The sequence below is a fragment of the Mustela nivalis genome (assembly GCF_964662115.1).
Source record: "Mustela nivalis genome assembly, chromosome: 6".
Lineage (NCBI taxonomy): Eukaryota > Metazoa > Chordata > Mammalia > Carnivora > Mustelidae > Mustela > Mustela nivalis.
Genome location: NC_139025.1, coordinates 104,568,568 through 104,591,801, shown reverse-complemented (window position 1 = coordinate 104,591,801; position 23,234 = coordinate 104,568,568). Strand labels below are relative to the sequence as shown.

The 23,234-nt window shown below is 33.6% G+C and overlaps 1 protein-coding gene across 3 annotated transcripts in view; it reads right to left on the bottom strand.

Moving 5' to 3' along the window:
- VPS13C (vacuolar protein sorting 13 homolog C) overlaps positions 1–23,234 on the bottom strand; it is a 187,592-nt gene that overhangs the window by 3,613 nt on the left and 160,745 nt on the right. For 2 of the 3 annotated variants that reach the window (XM_082737309.1, XM_082737310.1), the window contains 15 exons: positions 22,510–22,650; positions 21,640–21,721; positions 21,449–21,518; positions 20,731–20,842; positions 20,505–20,618; positions 18,462–18,601; positions 16,355–16,436; positions 15,268–15,381; positions 14,594–14,669; positions 14,006–14,169; positions 12,607–12,652; positions 10,657–10,780; positions 10,030–10,144; positions 5,111–5,199; positions 45–168 (listed from right to left, as the gene is read on the bottom strand). In XM_082737309.1, coding sequence (XP_082593435.1) covers positions 45–168; positions 5,111–5,199; positions 10,030–10,144; positions 10,657–10,780; positions 12,607–12,652; positions 14,006–14,169; positions 14,594–14,669; positions 15,268–15,381; positions 16,355–16,436; positions 18,462–18,601; positions 20,505–20,618; positions 20,731–20,842; positions 21,449–21,518; positions 21,640–21,721; positions 22,510–22,650 — 1,593 coding nt within the window. Of the gene's footprint in view, positions 1–44; positions 169–5,110; positions 5,200–8,833; positions 9,297–10,029; positions 10,145–10,656; positions 10,781–12,606; positions 12,653–14,005; positions 14,170–14,593; positions 14,670–15,267; positions 15,382–16,354; positions 16,437–18,461; positions 18,602–20,504; positions 20,619–20,730; positions 20,843–21,448; positions 21,519–21,639; positions 21,722–22,509; positions 22,651–23,234 lie in introns of those variants that run through there. The other variant, XM_082737311.1, reaches the window with a different exon arrangement.

Genomic DNA, 23,234 nt, shown 5'->3' with positions numbered 1-23,234 from the left:
TTAACAAAGTCTTAGCTCTAAACATGTGATTCATGTTTTCTTACCTTGAATGAAATTTTTAGCATGTTTCCATGGACACTGGGAGGAAATACAAAATCTTCAAATGGACACTGCCAGTCTATGGACATATGGCCTAGGATTTCAACTTCATTTATACACAACACTCGCCTATTTTACAAAAGGAAACAAAAACATGCAGGTAGTCATAAAGAGTTAATTATTCTAATATTTCACTGTGCTGGATGTCATATGCAGTACTCAGTAAACAATATAACCTGGCACTAAAAAAAAAAAAAAAGTACGCTTCACATTAAAAATAAAAAAACAAAGTCTAGTTAACTGTCAGAAAGCAAATATGGCATCTACCAACTAACACAGCACACTTTCAAAAATTCCCCTTCTGCCAATCTTGCAAAATTCAGAAAAGTGTCATTTTTTTTCACTGACCGAAAAACTGAAATCATCTTTGAAACACATAAGGAACAGGCTGTACTCTCATCTGGGAAGCAATAAAGGCAGAAGCCCCTGAAAATGTTTTACTTGGAAAATTTATTAATTGCTCTTTACTGTCAGTCATTTTTGCCTTCCAGTCAAGAAAGGATGTGCAGGAAATGTCACAAACCTCAAATGTCAGCAAAGATTCACTTTAGGCCGACTAATAAATATCAGGTTTGAACACTTTAACAGTAATGTACTATATCACACAGTGATATATCCCATTTTACTCCATAGCAAAAAAAGGAGAGGAGGAGGGGAAGGAGAAGATGACGAAAGAAAAGAAAAAAAATAACAGAATCCTTAAAGGACATCTGCATTGATTTCCCAGTGTGTGATTCAGATTAATTACTTGATATAACCATACCTGATTCTGAAATTTCTATTACAGAAAGCATAACTAGGAAAGTAGAGGACATGTTAATTCTACAAATATCCAGGGTGCTGGAGAAACAAAGAAGGTAAGATTTCTGCTTGAGAGGCACTCCTAGGTTAGAAGGGAAATAAAAACATAAATATATCCGACAGCACAGTGGGATGAGTACAGACGCACAGTATGCAGGAAAATTCTTCTGGAGCACCAGAAGGAGGGACTGATTATGTGGGTAAGGTATGTGGTTTAAGAGCAGACTCTTGAAAGAAAGGAGTTCTCTAGGTGGGAAAGGGCAAAGATAGTCCAGACAAAGGGAGCAGAGCAATGACGTATTGAGGAATGTAAGAAAGGGAAGGTTTGTTTCATGAATGTAGAGGTCTGTAGCTGGAACACTAGATCTACAAAGAGGTAAGAAAATTAGCCTAGCGTTAGATCTTGACGTTTTTTTTTGTGTGGTTTGTTGCTGTTGTTGTTGTTGCTGTTGCAATTTTAGTAAATTTTGACTTTAATCTATAAGCAATGGGGAATTTCAAAATCAAGTTTCCTATTTTCCCATCATTTGCCCTAGTGGCCAAACAAGAAGTGGGATAGACAATCAAGGTAGAAAGCTACTACGATAGTCCAACAAGGAAACAGTGAGAACCTCAGTTAAGGCAGCATCTGTAACAAGGGGGAGAGCAAGCTAGATTCTAGATGCTTAGAAGGTAGAGTTGATTGAACTTGGTGACTGATGGAGGGTGGGGATGGAAATAAACCCCTGCACCTTTAGTTCTCAGCAGAGGAACTATGGGAATTTAGGGCTGACTTGGACTGCTGTGTACTGTAGGAAGTTCAGCATCCCTAGTCCCAGCCTACAACTGCCAATAGTGCCCTCTCATCCTTGTGACATCCTTTAACCCCATGCCATATTCCAAATAGTCTCTAGAAGGGGATTCCATTCCTTCTGCCTCCTGTTCCAGAAGAGAATCCCAAGAGCTGAGAGTTACAGATAACTATTACAAATCACTCTGTCAAATGAAAATTCACCATTACCACCATCTTTAAATTCTCTTCTCTTGGCCATGCCAAAAATAATATTGTTCTCCTACCACCCTAAATTTCCTTTATTCTCTTCCTCCTGTTTCATGCTTACCAGAGCATGTGAACTGTGTTTATATGTGGAGGGCTGCAATCATGAGCAATAAAACGTTCATACTTTTAAATAAATTAGTGATCTTCCATCACATTAATGATAAAATCTACACCCTTCAGATGTCATGAGCAGACACTTGTGACTTACTTCACCTCCCAGTGCTTCCCTCATCAACACTCTACTGTCCAGATGATCTTACTGTTCTAAGTGCTATACTGTTTTATCCCTCTGTTTGCTATTTACATGTATGAAAACTCCATATTCTGTAAGCTCAAGGACCTCCTCCCTAACACCATCCCCCGGGCACCTTGTTTCCCACCTTACTGAACCAAGAGATTTTCCTCTGTCTTCAGAGTCTCTGTATATCACTTTATCTTAGCACCAAGCACACTGTGATGTCACTCATAATGTTTAGGTCTTCCTTTAGGTAAGGAGGGGACAGAAGATACCACTTGTATCTGTGTCCTACTTCTATCAGACACTGACAGTTCAATGGCTGTAATGTTTATATCCTCCCCAAATCATACACCAAATCCCAACCCCAATGCGATGGTATTAGAGATGGAGCCTTTGAGGTGATTAGATCATGAGGATGGAGCCCTCATGAGTGGGAACAGTACCCTTATAAAAGAGGCCTGAGAAAACTCCCTCACCACTTTGCCATGTGAGGACACAGCAAGAAGACGGTCATCTATGTACTGAGAAGGGAGCCCTCACCAGACACAGAATCTGCTGTCATCCTGACCTTGGACTTCTCAGCCTCCAGAACTGTGTGAAATAAACATTTGGTGTTTAAGCTGCCTGTCTATAGAATTTTTGTTATAGTAGCCCATAGAAACTAACACAGATGGTTAAAAAAAATGTCTATTCAGAGAATAATTTCCTAATGAAGATTACTAAAATAAAATACTAAGCAGGAGTTAGGATCAACTAGTGGGGATATAGCCTAATAAATTTGGGTCCTGAGAACTCATTTTTTCTTTCTAAAAACTGTTAAGGAAAAAAATTCAGACCAAATTTTGGATGAATTTCAATATGGAAAAATTAAAAGTCCTATATATTGGAAAACTCAAAAAGTAATCATAATAGTAATAATACATTGGGTAAAAAGAGCTAATATTAATTTCAGTAAGAAAAAGACCAACAATAATAAAAAATGAACAAAGGATTTGAAAAAGCAATTCATGGAATAGAAAATATACATTGATGATGAATGTATTAAAATGTTCATACTCATTAGCAATTAAATAAATGCTAATTAAAACAAAACTATTTTCTGACCATTATTTTAGCAAAAACAAGAAGGTTTAAATGATAGCACTAGTCTTAGCAAAATTCACAGGATAAAGGGCATTCTCTTATACTGTTAGTGGTATGGAAAAAAAAATCAATGCAACTGTACTGATAAAACAAGTTGGCAATATATAAAAGGTTCTCAAAAATCTTCAGTTTTTAAATCAGCAATTTCACTGATAAGAACTCACCCTAAGGAAATAATTAGAGAAAAAAAGACAGCTGCAGATGTGTTTATAATTATACAGTATTGAGAAGAAAACACTGAGTATCAAATAGCAAGGTAGCATTTGAATAAGTTAGAGTATATCCATAAAAACAATATTACAGTCATTAAAAACCATATTGTCTAAGAATATCTAATAGCCTGGGAAGATGATCATAATACACTGTTTGGTGAAAAACCTAGGCTGGTTAAATATACATAATATATTTTTTTGTGCACACAGTTTTCACAAAATACATATACTGCAGTGGGCTGCAGAAATACATAGTTTTTATAAAATAGATATACAGCTGGCTGGTGGGATTGCTGGTAAAAGCTATTTTTAGAGGTTATTATAATTCATGAATCAAATGAGGACAGTTTTAAGAACGAGAGGGATAGCTACTAATAATTTCACTGGGACCAAAAGATGCAAACTAGCTCTGTCCTAGACAAACCACAATATATAGTTACTTTATTTTCATCCTTTAAATGATTGCCTTTGGGGCACCTGGGTGGTTCAGTGGGTTAAAGCCTCTGCCTTCAGCTCAGGTCATGATCCCAGGGTCCTGGGATGGAGCCCCGAATCGGGCTCTCTACTCAGCAGGGAGCCTGCTTCCTCCTCTCTTTCTGCCTGCCTCTCTGCCTACTTGTGATCTCTGTCTGTCAAATAAATAAATGAAATTAAAAAAAAAAAAAAGCTTATGGGTTTGGGGTGCCTGAGTGGCTCAGTGGGTTAAGCCTCTGCCTTCGGCTTGGGTCATGATCTCAGGGTCCTGGGATCGAGCCCTGCATCAGGCTCTCTGCTCAGCAGGGAGCCTGCTTCCCCCTCTCTCTCTGCCTGCCTCTCTGCCTACTTGTGATCTCTCTCTGTCAAGTAAATAAATAAAATCTTTAAAAAAGAAAAGAAAAAGCTTATGGGCTTAAGTCAGAATCCTGTCATTTTAGTTTTCCTTTTTCTTTTTCCCATCCAAATATATTTTGATACAGTAGTAAAGAATCTAATACAGATTTTTGGCTACCGTAAGTACTCTTAATCCTATGAAATACATAACTTAGAAGGTTTTGAAAACTATTAACATATAATAGTCATTTTGAAATAAGTGATATAGGAAAAAATCTCAGGAAAATTACTCTAGTAGTTTAAGTTCTTTTATTTGGAAAAATTATCTACCAATCCCAAGACACTTAGAAAAAAATTAGAAAAAACACACAGAAATAATATCACCCTTAAAAAAGGTATGATAATCATCTAAAATAAAACCTAGTAAGAAAAAGTGATTCATGAATTCAGTCTCCATAGCTGGATTTACAGTTCACATGCAACAGTATGACTACTACACCTACGAGGTCCATTCTAGACTCCACTCAGTAGCTATGTAACTGGGATAACCCCCTAAACCATACAGAGTCTCAGTTTCAACATCTCCAAAATGAGAGTGTTGGAATGGATAACCTCAAAGGACCCATCTAGATTGTATTTTTGTGATTTAAAGACAATGAACATTTTACAATTTAAGTACAGTTCTCTAAATCCTCTGCCATTTAAGTTTTCAAAATTCTCATCATCTAAGTAGTTTGCATTTGAAAAAATGTCACTTGAAGTTAATACCTATTTGTAACCATAAGAATTGTCTTCTTGCTTCCAGAAATAGCACAGTGGTATCGATAAGTCTCTCCTTCTAACTTTTTGATACGATTCTGAAAAGAAAACAAGACTCAAGATTTGCATAGTACAAGCATCCAAAGAGTATTTCCAACACTATATATTAGTTAATTATAGTAACAGTGCTAGTTAGGGAAAAAATTATTAGAAACAAAAGCACACTGGCACATGAAGCTAGAAAAATATTCACAGCATGTTCATAAATTAACTTCCACTGTGCCTTAAAAGACAAATCTGTATTAAATGCTTACTAAGTGATCTTCTGACAAAAATACACCTCATCCTATGATAACTCAGGTTTAAAAATATCTAGCAGAAATAATCACAGATTTTCATTAATGGAATATGAACATACACTAATATAGGGTGACATTAACATTACAGGGCTTCTTAATCTCTGGTCCATGGAAGGACTCTGAGAGGTCTATGAACCACCTAAAATAGGATATAACATTTTGAAAATGTGGTTCTGCAACTTTTTTCAGAGAATGGTTCATATTTTTCAACAGATTTTTTTAAGCAGTCTGTGAACCTTCTCAGAGGTTAAGAACCACTGATTTACACAGAGATAGATATACACATAATAAAATTCCAAGAGAACTGATATTTAGTGTTTTTGGTCTTATAGGTTTAACATGCATGAAAAGTACATGTATGTAACAAGTTATATTCTTGATAGAAAAGAAAACATAATGTCAATATTAACACAAACATGAAGAATTTCTAAGATTTCAAATAGCTGGGATAATTTATTGCTAAAGACAAATAAACAGGCATAATTAATTCAAGTATAAATAGCAGCACATTAAAATACATTTATTTTCATTTCAACTACCTCCAAAATATTGTGATTTGAATTAGCACACATTAAAAAATGAGTTATTTTTTATAATCAATGCTAATGAACTATTGACATTATCTATAATGCATGATTAAAGATAGATGATATAATGTATATGAAACTACAGAACATAAACATACCCAATAAATAAGACTGAAACATTTATAACCAAGAATACAACATCAATATTATTAAGAGGATAACATAATCAATAATAATCACAAGCAGAGAAAGCACATTTGTTATTTCAATGCTCACATACATTTTTTCAAAAATCTTCAGTTCAGTCATTCCTTGACAATTATGAAAGGCAAGGAACACAGAAGATGAATCCCCAAAGAAGTGGGATCTCATCCTTAGAATGAGTCTTAGAGAAAAGTGGGATTTAAGTCACTTGTTTTACATCTTGTCTGTGAGAATTAGCTAAAACCTTTTAACATTTATACCTTATGTTGTTTAATGAAGAGAAAATGGGAAATGAATAGAACAATTCAGTACATTTATTTTCAGCTTTGAAATTTAAATGTTAAAATATTTAGATCTGAGATGCAATGTAAAAGAAATACTACCCACTCTCCATCTTGTAGGCATTTTCATTAGTTCTCAGGCTGTTGTGCTTTGAACCACTGAAAGCTTTTAAAGCATAATTTATCATCATATTACACTACAGAAACTGTTTTCAGCACGATTAAAATCCACTATACTCTGAGATCAGATTAAGATATTCAGTCACTGATGGTAGCAGGAAACGAGATTAGCTGATAAAATATTCACTCTCCCTTCCCAAAATGCAACTTGAAGAATTTACAGTATTTTAGCAAGAGCATTCAATATTTTCAAGTAAAGTCTAAGGAAAAAACACATGAAAAAGCAATCTGTATAATGATGTTTATCACAAAATATTACTGTCAGTAAAATAACAGAAGCATCTTTAATGCCAACAACTTGGAATGGTCAAATACACACTGTAAAGTTACTTCAAGAGATGGTAATGCAAGAATTAAGAATGAAGCATTTCTATGATAATGGAAAAATATAATTAAAATAAAAAAGTAATGAACACCATATTAAATATTATAAAGTCATAACTATGTGAACCAAAAGAATATTAAACAAAAATTGGCTATATATGTGTGTATGTGTACATATATATGCATGCATAAACAGTAATTATCTTAGGGGAATAAAGGATAAGCAGTAAAGTATATCCTATGAAAACATAGTATATGATTTAGTAACTTTCAAAGCTGAGTAAACAACACAGAGCAATACTCAAAGGAAAAAGAATAGGGGGTAAATGAAAAGATTCCCAAATATATTATTTAGAAAGTACCCACATTAAGGTAATAGCTGGGAAGACAGAATTTTACACTATAGTGCTTTTTAATATTTACAGGTTTTGTTATACTTGGTCCCTTAAGGACTGAAATCTTATTTCTTTTGTATATCCAGCACAGTTTAGATAATCAATAAATACTTCATACATAAGTGATTATAGTAAGATAGGCAAGGAATGAAATAGCCTGAATTTAACTGTCCAGATCCTGTCACCCATGGAAAAAAATTACCAAGTCCTCTCAGTAATGTACAACCATTCTATTTTTTCCCATAACTATAATAATATATTAAAGTTTAAAAGGCTGTCTGATATCACAACAAAAACTAATAAGCCAGACAAGATATATTTAGCTAAAATAATAAAAAGTTACTTGAATTTTGTGCTTAGGAACATGCAGTTGTAAAAAGGGAAATCACAAGGTTAATAACATAAAGAGCTAAACAAACAAAAAATAAACCATAAGAAAAAAATTTAAACAAGTTACACAATTTCCCAAAAGTGAAGTCTTATTAAAATTGTAATAAATCCAGGAAAATTAAAAATCGTTACTTTTACCTAAGAAGGAAGGCTAATTATTAGTGATGATTTAAGACAGCATCTTGAATTAGTTATTGTGCTTGGTTCTCAGAGAAACTGTACATGCGGTGACATTTTTGCCAACCCTCTATTATCTAGGCACAAGAAAAGTTTGTCAGCTATGGTTTTCGGCTGATCTTTGGCTGCTGTCATTCTTTGTTCTTTAAAGTCCTTGTTTTAAATAAGAAGAATTCAATTTATTCTTTTTGGTAACTGCAGTTTAAACAGTATGTAATCGAACTGAACAGTCGTATGTCAGCAGTTTCACTCTCTCCAAATGGATGGCACATTAAATGTAAGTGAACACTTTGGTTTCAATTTTGGGGAAAAGAATGAAAGTTGCCAGATAAGATGCTGCTAAATCAAATCAAACATTTCTATCATTCACAATAAGGACAGAAATCAAAACAATTTATTTTCAGAACTATGAGGGTACTAACTTCAAAATAATAGATTAGAATTATTTTTGTTTTCACTAGGGTAACAAATCCTCTTTAAGAACTTAAAAACAAAAATGACTGGTTTTTAAAAATAAAGATATCTATAAAAAATAAAGATATTTATAAATTCAGGGGAGCATAAATAATTTGCCTAATTACACGTTCAACTTCTGTTTATGTCAATTAAAACATTAATTGTGAATTAAGTATCACCAACAAGGAGATTCAAGTACTGAAAAGCAAAAATGCTAATGGCTGAAAATGTATATACTATAATTATAAAATGATTGCCATTTGACCAGCAAGAGTACTGAGAGGTTAAAAAAAGTAAAAAGAGATTAAGGAAAACCTCAAAATTCATGTCTCAACTCTTATTTGAGGTCTAAGGCCAGATCAACAGCAACATATATTTCAATTATTAAAACACATGCCCATTAACAGCCCCATAATTTGAGTCAATATCGTGTGAAATGTGAAACACACTTATGTAATTCCATCATCACAACTCGCAATTGTAAAGAAGACATAATAGACTGGACATAAGAATTGTCCTTATTTTTCAACTTTACCTGAAAGTACATGAATACCATAAGAAAAGATAAAATTTTAAAAATGATAGTAAAATTGTCTGCTTCTGGACACAAAGTCTTTCACCAACTAAAAAAAGAGGAGTGTTAATTTCCTACACACTTTAATCTTTTATACTGATCCCTTATTACTGTGCAGTATTACCAGCAATAATCTTTGTGTGTAGTCAAGCCACTACGATAAAAAGTTGAGAGAAAGGGGAGTTGTAAAGAAAAAAAGTTCACTGAAATGAACACTCAATCTAAATAAATCAAAGACAGTCAATTAATACCACAGTTTGTTTGGATTTTTAAGGATGAAATCAAGTAGTAGTATAGGAAACATTTACTCCTGTATTTCCGGTTCTTGCTGTGTAGGCAGAAAAAGAAAGAAAATAAAGTTAGAAGCATGCAGAAAGATAAAATGTAATCACATACAATAAAAACCAAAGGCTAAGAACAATGAAGAGTTGTATTATTTTGAAGTCAAAGTAGGAAAATATTAATACATTTTGGGGGGAAGGGAATTCCAGTCAAGGAAGAAAAGCAATTTACATATGTATATATTATTTAAATGTAGTAAAGTTAAAACCAAAATAAAAGCCAAAAAATCCACCTTAAAATATTTTTAAGGTTTAAAAAGACTGTAATTGTGCATAATCTTTTTTTTTTTTTCTCTCCTTCAGCTTCTGTTTACCTGAATAAATCTAGATTTACAGAGTAATCCAAAGATTAATTTGTCTGGGAGAAAAGGAAGCAGTGGAATTCCCATAATTAGCTATAAAGTAGGAGACCAAAGTTAACCGTTAACTAAATGAGCTACCACACAAACAGTAATAATGCCTATGGCTTCTTTTAACATTATCCTTTCTGCACAGAAAAGCTTTGTTCCTGTGCAGAAAAAAATTACCAGTCATTCCCTTTTAACACATTATGCAAACATAAAAAATAAATAATAAATTCTACTCTACAAATCACATTCCCTGGTGTAATCCTTAAAGAAGTTCATGAATCAGGAACTTTAAGAACCACCCATGAAATCCTCATCCTAGAAATCTTTAATATTAAATTTTACCCATGACCATGAAGAAGAGAATTTATACCTCAAATAAATCAGAGCCCTCGGATTCCTGTCTTTCATATGGGCGAATGATGCCATCCTCGTGGATGAAACGGGGGGGACGGAGCCTGGACACTTCCTCAGTTGATTCTGCTGCTCTGCATAAGGCAGCAGAGTAAATATAAGAAAATACCAAAGAATCTTTCAAAATAATACATACAAATACACATGTAGATTAAATACTGTACTACATTCCATACTACATCAATTTTGATAAAAACAGAGTAATTTTAAATAATGTGCCCATTATAATGTGACAAGTATTAAAACCAAATCTGTTGGACTCCAAGTTCCCCAACCTTTCCTGTAAGAAAATAAAATCACAGAGGCACAGACGAGGCTGTGCACTCTTTGTGCAAGCAGCTAGCACAGGGTGCCTGGCATATAGTACCTACTATATGTTCAACATTTGTTGAACAAAAGAGAAAGTGAACCATAAAAACTGTCTTCTTACTCCTCTCTGGTGGCACCCCACCTTGTGAACTGGTCATAGCTTTCACTTTTACTTCAACATACTAAAGAGCATGCCAAGTTTTAACCTGTTTATGTGTTTCTAGCAACCATTAGCACACAGACACATACCTTGCACATGGTATGTGCACCTAATTACCTCTGAATTCCTTGGAAGGTGCTGCTGGCCATGTCTATGATTCCGCCAGTTGGACGAGCCACAGCACCCACAAGCCCCTTTCCAATTCCTTTGAAGAATCCAGCAGCTCCTTCCTTCTTGGCACCTTCATAGAACCAAGAACAATGAATGTATAAAGATACTTTAAAATTAGCAAGTTTGAACTCAATGAAAGCCTGAGCCAAATATAGAAATGTTTTACCCAGGGGTTTTCTAGATTTTGGTTTTCTAAAGAAGTTAAATTTAACCCTAACATGTGAAAAAAACAGTGGTTTTCAAAGTGTGTTAAAAACATACATTATTAGGCCCCGCCCCAGACCTCCTGAATCAGAAACTGCAGAAGCAGGGCCCATGTCCTTCAAGTCATCCTGAGTCAAGCACAAGTTTTACCATCACTGATTCTTAGACCTAAGAAACGAAGGTTTCAGAAATGACCTGAAATTCTTCTCTTTCTGTCTACCATTAGGAGATTTTTCAAGCAGTGTACTTTTTTAAAAATATAAGAACTTCATTGAATTATAATTTATATACCATATAATTCACCAATTTAAATGTACAAATTAAATGTTTTTGGTATTTTAGTGTGTGCAATCATCACCACAATCAATTTTAGAAAATTTACATCATCTCAAAAAGAAACCCATGACCATTAGCATCATTCTCCACTTCCCCCAACCCATCTTCTCCTGGTCCTGTGCAATTTAGCTCCTTCCTCCTTAATCCCTGGACCTAGGCAACCACTAACCTACTTTCTGTCTCTGTAGATTGGCCCATTCTGGACATTTCCTACAAATAGACTTAAATAATATGTGGTGTTTGTGACTGGCTGTTTTCACCTAGCAACGTGTGTTCAAGGTTCATCCACCTTGTACTTGTATCAGCATTTGATTTCTTTTTACAGCTGGATACTATCCCACTTTAAGGAATACCACCTTTTGTTTAATTATGCTTTAGTTGATAGTCATTTAGGCTGCTACTACATTCTGACTATTATGTTCTGTGAACATTTTTGTGTAAGTTTTTCTTTTTAAGATTAAAAAAAAAATTTATTTGACAGAGATCACAAGTAGGCAGAGAGGCAGGAAGAGAGAGGGGGAAGCAGACTGTCTGCTGAGCAGAGAGCCCAATGTGGGGCTCAATCCCGGGACCCTGGGATCACGACCTGAGCCGAAGGCAGGGGCTTCAACACACTGAGCCACCCAGGCGCCCCTATGTGTAAGTTTTTGAGTGAACTTGTGTTTTCTTTTCTCATGGGTATATACCTAGAAATGGAGTTGTTGCCAGACACATTAATTCTATGTTTATATCCAGGTGTTCCAGCACCATTTGTTGAAAAGGTAATTCTTCATGGAATTATCTTGGCACCCTTGTTGAAGATCAATTGACTACAAAGTTTTTATTATGTTTGTTTATTTCTGGAATCTCAAATCTATTCCACTGATCGGTATGTCTAACCATATGCCAGTAACACACTATCTTAGCTACTACACCTTTATGATAAGTTATAAATTGGACAGTATAAGTTCTCTAACTTGGTTCTTTTTCAAGATTGGCGCAGCTATTTGGGGCCACCTGAATTCCCATAAACATTGTAGAATCAGTTTGTCAATTTCTGCAAAGAAGGCGTTTTGACTGAATAAAATACTTTTTTAACAGGATTTTTAAAAAAATGAATCAATTGCTATTGAGGACTTAAAGGAACCTACCTTAAATATTATCCTGCTAAAAATAATACTCAAAGTCTGAGTCAGAATCTATTACTTATTAGACTCTTTCAACTTTCTGAAGAAAGTACTTTCATTAAAAAACAATTTAAACCTATGAACATGAAATCAGAAACTCTCTCATGTAACTAGTAGCAATAACATCTCTTATGTTTATTATTTATCAACTCCTCAGACTTTGCACTGGAAGGAAACATTCTCAACTTACCTTCCACAGGTTTTGTTATTATCCCAGTCACTCCACCAACAACTCCCTGAAAGACAGATCAATCATAAACGTGAATGGAAGGTGCTTAATTTTAAGTCAACCACTAGAGGTCTCTACATACATAGTAGAAATAACTTTTCTAAAGAATGAGGACTTGATAATGTGAACACGCACCTAAGTGATTTTTAAAATATTATGATGATTTTAAAATATTAAATTTAAAATATTAAAATATTAATTTTAAAAATATTAAAATATTTAAAATGTGATTTTAAAATATGATTTTAAAAATATCAAATACACTTATATTTAATGATATATTAATATATTTAATAATATTAAAATATTATACAATAGCAAATTTTAAACAAAAGCATTTTGTAGAAGTTACATAACAGAAAGAATGGGAAATTAGACAAAAAGATTCTACACCTAGCTCTGGCACCAATTAGCTATGTAATCATGGGCAATTGATTCACTCTCTTTAAACCTCAGTTTCCATACCAGTAAAATGAATGATTTGACCCAAATAATCCCCAAAATCTAATATAAATTTTAATGAAATTACTTTGTAATTTAGCAGAAGTGTGGAAAACTGAAAATGAAGGGAACTGTGAAACATGCAAATAACTTGACAAGTAAGGAACTTTCAATTAGACAACATACAACTCTGGTACAAACACAGAAGTTACAGTTCCTGAAGTTATTTCCAAAATTAAAACAGTAATACGTTTATACATTCTTAACACTTGCCAAGTAATGGCAGTAAATAAAACCACCTGTACATTATACAAATGCACAGAAAAAGAAAAGTATACACACTGTTGAGAAGATTAGGTATTTCTGGAAGAGGCGAGGGTGATCAAATAGTACCTTATAGCTTTACCTATACTATTCCCATTACTTAGTAAAAGGATAACTTACAAGTTCTTATAATTACTTATACGGAGAATATTCATATATTACCTGTATAATTTTTAAAGTACTGACAAACAGTGGAAGGCAGTTCCTGGTTTACAAACACTTAGCCTGTATACCTCTCCTTCCACAGAAATGGTAAACTGATGATACTGACCAGAACGACTCCTCCTCTCTCTAGTTACCATCAGGTACAGTATTTCTCTCTGCTTTGCTTCTTTGCCTTCCAGAAGAGTACTAACTGGCCATCATTACAGAGCTCTCACTCCAGCCCAAGTGCCAAACTAAGTCTGGGATTTGGGGAATAGATGTGATAGTGATATCGGGTAAGGAGAGCAGAAAAGTACACAATATCACTACTGCTACTGTGACAGACCTCGACTCACAAGTAATATTCCAAGTTGCAAAAAACCATTTGAAGTACATTTATAAAGTGTATATCAAACTTCATGGCTTCTTGAAGATTCTGTAAGAGACTTACAAGCAAGAAGCCCTTTCCTCCTCTGGCCAGGCTGTCTCCAAAATCTTTAGGCTGTCGCCCCATCTCTTCTCTTCTTTTTTGTTGATATTCCTTGTCCATCGTAATTGCTGCCAAACCTTTTCCAACAGAACCGGTGATGCGAGATACAACTCCTGCTGCGCCACCTATCGGAAGACCCAGAGAAGTCAGTCTCATTGGTCGTTCAAAGACCATTAACACAGTATACGGCACGCCATTGCTTTAAACAAATGCTTCAGATTCTCTCTCCTATACAAACATACAGAAATGTATTTCTATCATTTCCCTTTTAGCAAGTAGAATGAAACTATTCAAAGTACACTGATTCTCCAAAATTTTTCTGTAAACCTAAAACTGTTCTAAAAAGTATTGTATAGAAAAAAGCACATTGATCCAATGCTACAATCATATAAACAAACCCAGAAAGTCTGTTATTTTCCATTTAAGAAAAAGGGAACACATCTTTTAAAAGGGATTATTAGAAAACTGATCCTCTTTATTTATAAATGCATTTTACAATAATTACAATAAAAATACATATATTTATATACACAAATAGGTGATCCATACCTACAGTGTGTCCAAAGAGACTTCTTACTCCAATCACTAACCCCTCAGCAAATTCTTCAGGGCCTTGAACAGCACCCTGGCCAAAAAAAGAAAAGAAAAAAGAGAAGTTTTCTATTTAAAATTTAAATAATCTTAAGATTTTTCATCTAATATTTCAGGGTTTCCGTGAAGACAGAGAATCTGTAAAGATCCACAAACACCGTGATACCAGTTTTCACCCTCTAACTCAAATACTGCCGGAGAAATACCGTGTTGTCTTGTTAAACCCTCACCACTTAGGGTTCCTGAGTTCCTCCACCCAATGGAGGTAAACAGGTTAGAGGAAAGTTTGAATACAAAACGAAGTCAGCTTTTCTTATCCCCTGAATCCTTTCCATAGTGGTGAAACAGCCTTGAAATGGTGTTAATGTACCTAGCATTCTTCCTTATAACCATGTGAAATCCTGGAAAATGTGGGCATGTTTTATCGCCCAGACACTAGAAGTGCTCAATTAATTCTACAACAGTCTTTTAAAGTCATTTCACATAATTTTAAATAAATATGATTTTCATGCATTTTTGTTATCTGAACATTATTCAATTCCCAGATACACTTAAAATACAACTTATTTGTCATTGAAAAAATAGAATAACAATTTCTGTACCTATACTTAAAATAAATAAAAGATCAATACCTGGAAGGGTTCATAGAAAAAAGCTTCAACTCCTTCAGACAGACCTCTAATTAATCCAAATGGGTTTCCAAGCACATCTAAGCCCAATACAAGGACATACATCTGTTTCAAGAACTAAAGAGAAAAAAAACGTATAGTAAGTCCTTTACTACTTTTGTAAGAAACCATATCATGATGCCTTGGGAAGAAAGAAGAGTACTGACTACATGAGATTGTTAAAGGAAATCAGTGCAGAATAACCATAACTATATCCATTAACTGATCTTCCACTATGTGCCAGACATTATGCTAGTCTGCCAGTTACCAGCTATGTAACCTTGGACAGGTCAGTTAGTCTCTATAATAGGGCCTCAGTCTTCTCATAAAGAAAATGAGAGGTAGATTACAATGACTTTGCATGGCTGAGTACACATATTAAATGAACCTATAATTCAATAATAGTTATTTTTAAATTATTTTTTACTTATTTTTATTATTATGTTACTATCACTATTACTATGAAACTAGATGGGGAAATCATAAATAACCAAAACAAAACACAAATGAAAATACATCCTTATTTGAACATGTAATAACCATAAGGTCTATCTATACTGTAGGAGAAAAGACCTTCCAGCAGAGGCAGGAAAGAGTACCACTGCCCTGAAGTTCCATGGTGCAGCAATGGTACCCTACCACCCTGAAAACAACTACTACGCCTCTGCATCCAATTCAAGCCATGGAGTAACTGAGGCGTGGAAAAGAGCCTGGCCTAGAATTCCTCTCCTGCCTCTATTAGACTGTGTGGAGAAACTAGAGACATTTAGAATTTAGTGTGATGCCTCCTACATCAGTATTCTTTCCCGAAGTGGCAAATGTTTAATTGCAAAGGAAAAAAGGCAGCAGAGGAAAATTTCAAAAACTTTTATACAGAGGGGAAAGAACTAAAGACACAGAAATTAATCATTCAAGAAAACTATGAAGTAATGAGAATGCAAATTGAAGTAAATTAGATAAACAATTTTGCACAATGTGCCATCACATACAAATGTTTTGTCTGATACTTTATGATGTATATTCCTTGTTAGCTACTATGATAGGAAATTACCTGTTCGCTGTAATGTCTAACAACACTCCACATGAGCTGATCTCTCTTGTAAAACTGATACCGAAGTTCATAATAAGCAAGTCTGGGAGGAGAAAGAAAGATTCAAAGGCATGATGATTACATTCTAAAAGAAAGAGACTTAAGATTTCAATGATAAATTAATCATTGCTAATCCTTCACAGTTCAATTTATAGATCTGTCACATGTATTTTATGCTTGAGATCTTCATATCATAGTAACAAAACTACTGTAAAACTAGCACACTCTCGGGTGCCTGGGTGGCTCAGTTGGTTAAGCATTTGCCTTCAGCTCAGGTCATGATTCCAGGGTCCTGGGATCGAGGCCTGCATCAGGCTCTCCCTGCTCAGCAGAGAGTCTGCTTCTCTCTCACCCTGTGCCTGACGCTCTGCTTACTTGTGCTATCGCTCTGTCAAGTAAATACATAAAATCTTAAAAAAAAAAAAAGCACATTCTCATACAAGCCTTTCACAAATACACAAAGAGTAAAAAGGTTAAAAAATTCAACCATAATCTCATCATAGAGGATTTTTTAGGTTTTTTTTTCCTTGACATTTTCCCACTTTGAATTTTCTTTTCTATCCAATTCAAAAATATTTAAAACATTTTGTATGCATTTTTACACTCAATATTGTGAATAAGTATTTTCTCTAGGTTTTCAAAATTCTATGTAACCATTTTTAATGGATGCTTAGCATTCCATCATGTGGAAGTGTCATAACAAAACAATTCTCCCACTGTCAGACATTTCCAAATCTTGACAATAATAATTAGGACTGCCATATGTAAATTTTAATATAACTCTTCGGTTGTATTTCATGATTATTTTTTGGACTGAATTCCCAAAAAAAGAATTACAGAGTTAAAAACTACTAAAAAAAATTTGAGACTTTAAGATATGTATCTATATATATAGATAAAGATATATAAAATCTTTCCACTCATACAAATAGTTAAAAATTCCCATTTATTAGACCCAACCCTCTCTAGTATTAATTATTCATATTTTGAAATCTTTGACAATTTGCTTTAATTTGCATTTATTATGTGATAAATCATAAAGCTGAGCATTTCAAATATCTATCACCTGCTGTATCTTCCCTTTTGCAAATTCTCCCTTATTGTCTGCTAGCAATTATAGCACTGGAATCTTCTTTTTTTAAAGATTTTATTTATTTATTTGACACAGAGAGACACAGCGAGAGAGAGAACACAAGCAGGGGCTGGATTCCAAGACTCTGGGATCATAACCTGAGCTGAAGGCAGCCACTTAATGACTGAGCCACCCAGATGCCCCAGCAATGGAATCTTTAGGTTTGTCCTATCAATGTTTAATATTAAGACTATCAATCTTCTCTCTGTCATACTCGTCATTATATTTTCCCAATTCATTTTCTAATTGTTTCCACTGATTTTATTTGGTGAAGTTTTTAATTGTTATGTAGTCAAATCTATCTTGTATTTTCCACTGCAGGTTTTCCCATTGCTTTTACACTGAGAAGACTTCCTTTACTCGAGATTTGACAATTAACATTGATATCTTCCTCATTTGAATTTAATATTTAATCTTCCATCCCTATGAAATTTGACAAGGTGGAAATAATATAAAAGAGGTTTTTTTTTCTCCAAAGGAACTACTTGTTCCAATATAATTGCTCAATATTCAATTCAATAAACATTCACTGAATTCACATATGTCTAGCACATGTAAGTATTCTCAGATTAAATGCTACAAAGAGTTATTTTTTATACTTTTCCATACAATTATACTGAAATCTCACCATACTGCTACATATTTCTAAATATGTCTGCTTTAAAACATGGTCAATTTATAAGCTACTACCAAAATAACTCCATTTTTATTCTATATTCATATATTATCAACATTGAATAACTGAAGAAAATATAAAACTCTTTAATAGTAAAATAAGCATTATCTAAAATGCATAATTAGAAAGGGGCCAAGCTTCAAATATGGTGAGAATTAGCATTTTCTAAGCTAACATTCTAGCCCACTTGGGCAGAGGTAATATTCAGAAACATAACCTTGGTAGAAAACCCTCCCCATCTACTTTAACATAAATCTTACTTGAATATTAGGTCATCCACATCAGTCAGAGTAGCACCTATGCTTTTCAATAGCAGATTGACAGAATGAATTGCAATCATTTCCTGTTTTTCTTTGTCTGACTCTTCACCTCCACTACCCAAGGACAGACTTAAATGCAACTAAAAGAAAAATAATGATTCATAAGTAAAAGTTAAAAACAAAAACAAAAAATTTACATACATAGGAATCAGATCTTCCAGATACAAACAGATGCTATATCTTTCAGAGTCCTAAAGAAAGCCATTGTTTGTTACTCTACATACCACACAGGATAACTCACTAGTACCTGATTCTCACATTTGCTTTTTGATATAATTCAAATTAGTCTGTTTCAAAGAACTAAAACTTTATCTAAAGTGTATAAAGACCATTGTGCTTATATGGAGGGTCTCAAAACACTTTACAAAAATAGTATAATCATTTTAAGAAGAAAAACATGTCAACTGGCATACAAAAACATGTCTACCAGTCAAAATAATAACTTATTTTCATCCAACTAAGGTAAATAATATATGGCAATAATAACAATTATAATTATACAACAATAATAAGTAACAACAACATGACAATTACAGCAACAATTAGCACGTTGTTAAATAAATTTTTAAAAAGTAATTTAAAAATAGATTTTTTAAAAAGACTCCTTAACTCAGTACCAAAGCACGAAATTTTCACATTCCCATTTAGCTTCTACTTTGTGCTGTATCGTCGATAGTACAATAGTAGTAAAAGACACAGGCAGAAGGTAGTCTATAAAGGCAAATAAATCAGATGACTCTCCTTTCTTATTCTGCATTTTACCTAACCAAGGCAGAGCTCAACAGAGGAGACATGGGGTAAAATCAGGAAAGCCTGGTTTGGGGTTTTGTTTTGTTCTTTTGATGTGGACTTCTGCCCACTGCAGAGCCAGAGAGTATACAGATCCAGGAAAGGTCAGCTTGGGTGGACAGAGGTCCAACCTTTCCTTAAGGCAAAGTCACCATGGAATAAGAAAACAACTACAGTTCATGATCTTAATTACTCAACCTCATGATGTAATTCATAACATGCGTAAAATTATGAATCAAAGATCTTTAACACTCCCCTAAGATTATAAAATCCAGGAAGTTATTTTATACATTCCAGAGCAACTTTGATAGTAGGCATTCAGCAAATATTTGTAGAAGGTATTGTTCAAACTCAAACTTAATAATGAAAGAGAAATTGTGTATAACCTACTACATGAAATGATATAAATTTTAAACCTTACACTATAAATATGTCTAATACTACCAAAGTAGCATATCAATTTAAAATAATAATTCAATCTGTTTTATAAATTAATTTACTTCACCAAAAGGACTGGTGTATGCAACTGAAAATAATGTGCTGTGAACATTTTTTGAGAAAGTAAAGGATCATCAATATTTTAGAGTTACTTAATTGTAAATCTGGCCCATTACACAAGTGTAGAGAGTTATGGTTGGTGGCATTTGTGAATTTACTAAGCAGTCACCTCTTCCTATAAAGCCTAGAAAGAACAACGAAAGGAGAAAAGTAAATGGGTTCATAAAGTACAAAATCAGGCAAGTGAAAGGTATCCAATTTTCCACTCCCTTAGTTACAATCAAATTTTGGAAGGGTGAAAAACACCACATCAACAGTATAATACCTACTTCAGCGTTTTCACATTCTGGTTAGGGCACCCATTATAGCTCTCTGTTTAGACAGTGATAGTAGTTACAAAGTGCAACCAAAACATTAAATGTTGGTGAGCACTTCTTCGCTTAATTAAGAAATGCTTTTGTCAGCTCCTTCCTTGAATAAAGGGGTTATTAATTCAAGACTAGAGAACATGCTCTGACGGTTTCTCTGTGGGAATTATGGTTGTACATATGTTACAGAGAATTGTCTTAATTATTTCAATTAATCAAACAAAATTCCCACCAAATTTTTGATGCAAATTAAAACATACATTTATACACAGGGCCTTTAAAAATCTTAAAATTCTGCACAATTTTAAAAATAATAATTATAACAAACCTTAACAGGAGAAATATGGAAATGTTCAAAAAAACTAAGAACTGACATATCAGTCATTGAAGTCTCCATTAACTCTGTATTTAGAGCATCAATATCTTGTTGGATTAACTTTGTCTGAAAAAAATGAAATCAAGAATTAGTATTTTAATTTTTTTTCTCTAATTAGTTCAAGGAATGGCTTTTTTTTTTTTAGTTTATAATTTTCCCAAGGAATAAAAATTGTTACCCGTTTTCTTTCAGCTTCAGGGTCCGTTGATGGGGTAAACAGTGCAATAATAGCTCCTAGAAACCCCTGATCAACTTTCAAGGCCATTTCCTGAATGAGGACCATAAAATACCTGAGGGAAAAAATTTTTTAAAAGACAGAAAAGAGTTTCTATTAAACCTTGTAATTTTCAATGTTAAACTCTGATTTTGGCCAGAAGTCACAAGATTTTTACACCTTCATGTCTTAAAAAAAAAGTGTTACGTTAACAAGATCAAGGTATCCTTAACTGAGCTTTTTTTATCCCCCCACTAGAGTTAAGATTTCACTGGTGGAAATACTGCTGTATTGATACTAAGCATTTAAAGTTCCAAATCCCGTATTTATCCTGTTACAGAAGAGACAAATACCATTAGATGATATAGCATGTATTATTCCATTTCTAAGGGCTACAGCAATTGTTTCAAGAGCACATTTCACAAATACATACATCATTTATATTTCATTGGCTATTTTATATTCTAATTGGAATTACAAATAGGAAAAGTGGTTAAAGAACTTTACACCTTAAAATATAGAGGGACTATTATTATATTAAGTTCAACAAAGAAAATGACTTAACCATTTTCAAGTAGAAAATAAGTTTTAGACGGAAGTCAGCCTCACAGGAGTGAAATTTATTTTCAAAATAGATTCTCGTTTTAAATTCCTTTAGTTAAATAGGGGAATCTTTACTTACTTGAACTGTAATACTTTACTGTATTCATTAAATCTTGTGATGACACTCACATCAATGAAAGGTTTGGGCTCTAAGAGGAAGAAAGAAAACAAAAAAATCAGAGGAAAAAATCAAGCTTTTTTATACTAGATCAAAATAATGTCTACTTAATTTTAAAAATAGAATGTCTCAATTTTTTTTTCTTTTTTTACCTGAATCCAAAGCAATAGATTTTGGAGGAGCCACAGGATGAAATACAACAGGAAACATTGTACCTGGTAACTGACTATCAACCTTAAAAAAAATAAAAGAAAGAAAGAAAGAAAAGAAAAGAATTCAGCAGGATCTGAAATAATGTAATAACTTTTAGTTTTAGAGATAACATTATAGAAGAGGCTACTAATTTCATCAGAATTAAATATTTGCATTGTATATGTGGTGCTACTAGAATTTTCACTTTAAAACTAAAATTCATACATATGCCAGCAAGGGCAACCTTTTACGTAAGGAAATATTTAATTTCCTCATAAGTGCATTAACACTGTGCAGCATATACACTATTAATCAAAATATTTGTGCTTATGGATTATGTGAGATTTTGACAGTTTATAATTTAAGTAAAATGTAAGTGGAAAAAGGATATGAAATTAGAAAGAAGAAAAAGAATAAAAATGTCCTAAGTAGTATTTAGTAGTTAAAAGGAAGAGAGGAAGGGAAGCAAAAAGGGAGCAAGAAAGCAAGCAGACAAAAATGTTCTCCAATGTCCACTCCTGTGTAGAATGACAGGAGAAAATCTTATTTTGGGATCCCATGACAAATTCAAAAGAATTATTTAAAAATAACAACTTCAGTGCAGGAAAACACTCTTGCAGGCCATCTGGTCAAATTAAATAGTCTCAAAAGTCACAATCTTTGGGACAATAAGTTTAGAGAATCCACAGGATACATGGGAAAGGGAATAAATATACATAAAAAGAAAAAAACTGTTTACAATGTATGCTAGAGTCTTGCAGAAAAATTTTTACCCCCAGGTTTCCCAAAGGGATTAGGTATACTTATTAAACTGAAAATGACAATGTTACCTGAAGCCAGTACAATCTGGCTCTTAAACTTCTCTGGTGAGGAGACTGCTTAAACTCAATCTGAATCCCTGATAAAAAATCTCGCTTTATTGGGCAATGAACTGGGAGGCGCATTTCCATGGGAACTTTATCAAAATTGACCTGGGGAAAAAGCACATATGTTTATGATGATTTGGTATTAGAAGGATAGCCCCTTTTAAATACCCACTTACTCACAAATTGAAAGGAGAAAACATTTTAGTCTCTATGTCCCACCAAAAGACCTGCCTTAAGGTGATCTACATTTGAGATCTTTGAAGCAGAATCATCAGTTTTCCACCAAAATGATGAAGAAAACAAGAAAACAACTGAGGAAATTTCCAATTATATAATCCGCAGTTAAAGAAAATAAACCATGTTTTATATTTTTTTAAAAATCTCAATAATAATGAGTAATTCTATGTAACTCGTAAATTTTGTTATAACAAAGTTAAACAATGAATAGTTAATAGCTTATTTATGTCAGTTTGTTTTCATTTGAGCATGGCCAGCCTTTATAGGGATGAGGGTCGGGATGGGGAGCATATCTGGTAATCAATCCAAACTCAACCATTAAACATGACAGAATAACCAGAAGTGTGTAACTGAACCAAAGCAAATGAGAAATGGCAGTCAAGCTTCTGGGGTCTTAGGGCAAAAGTGACCTTCAACTGCAATACTGTAAGGGCCTGCAGAGTACACCTATA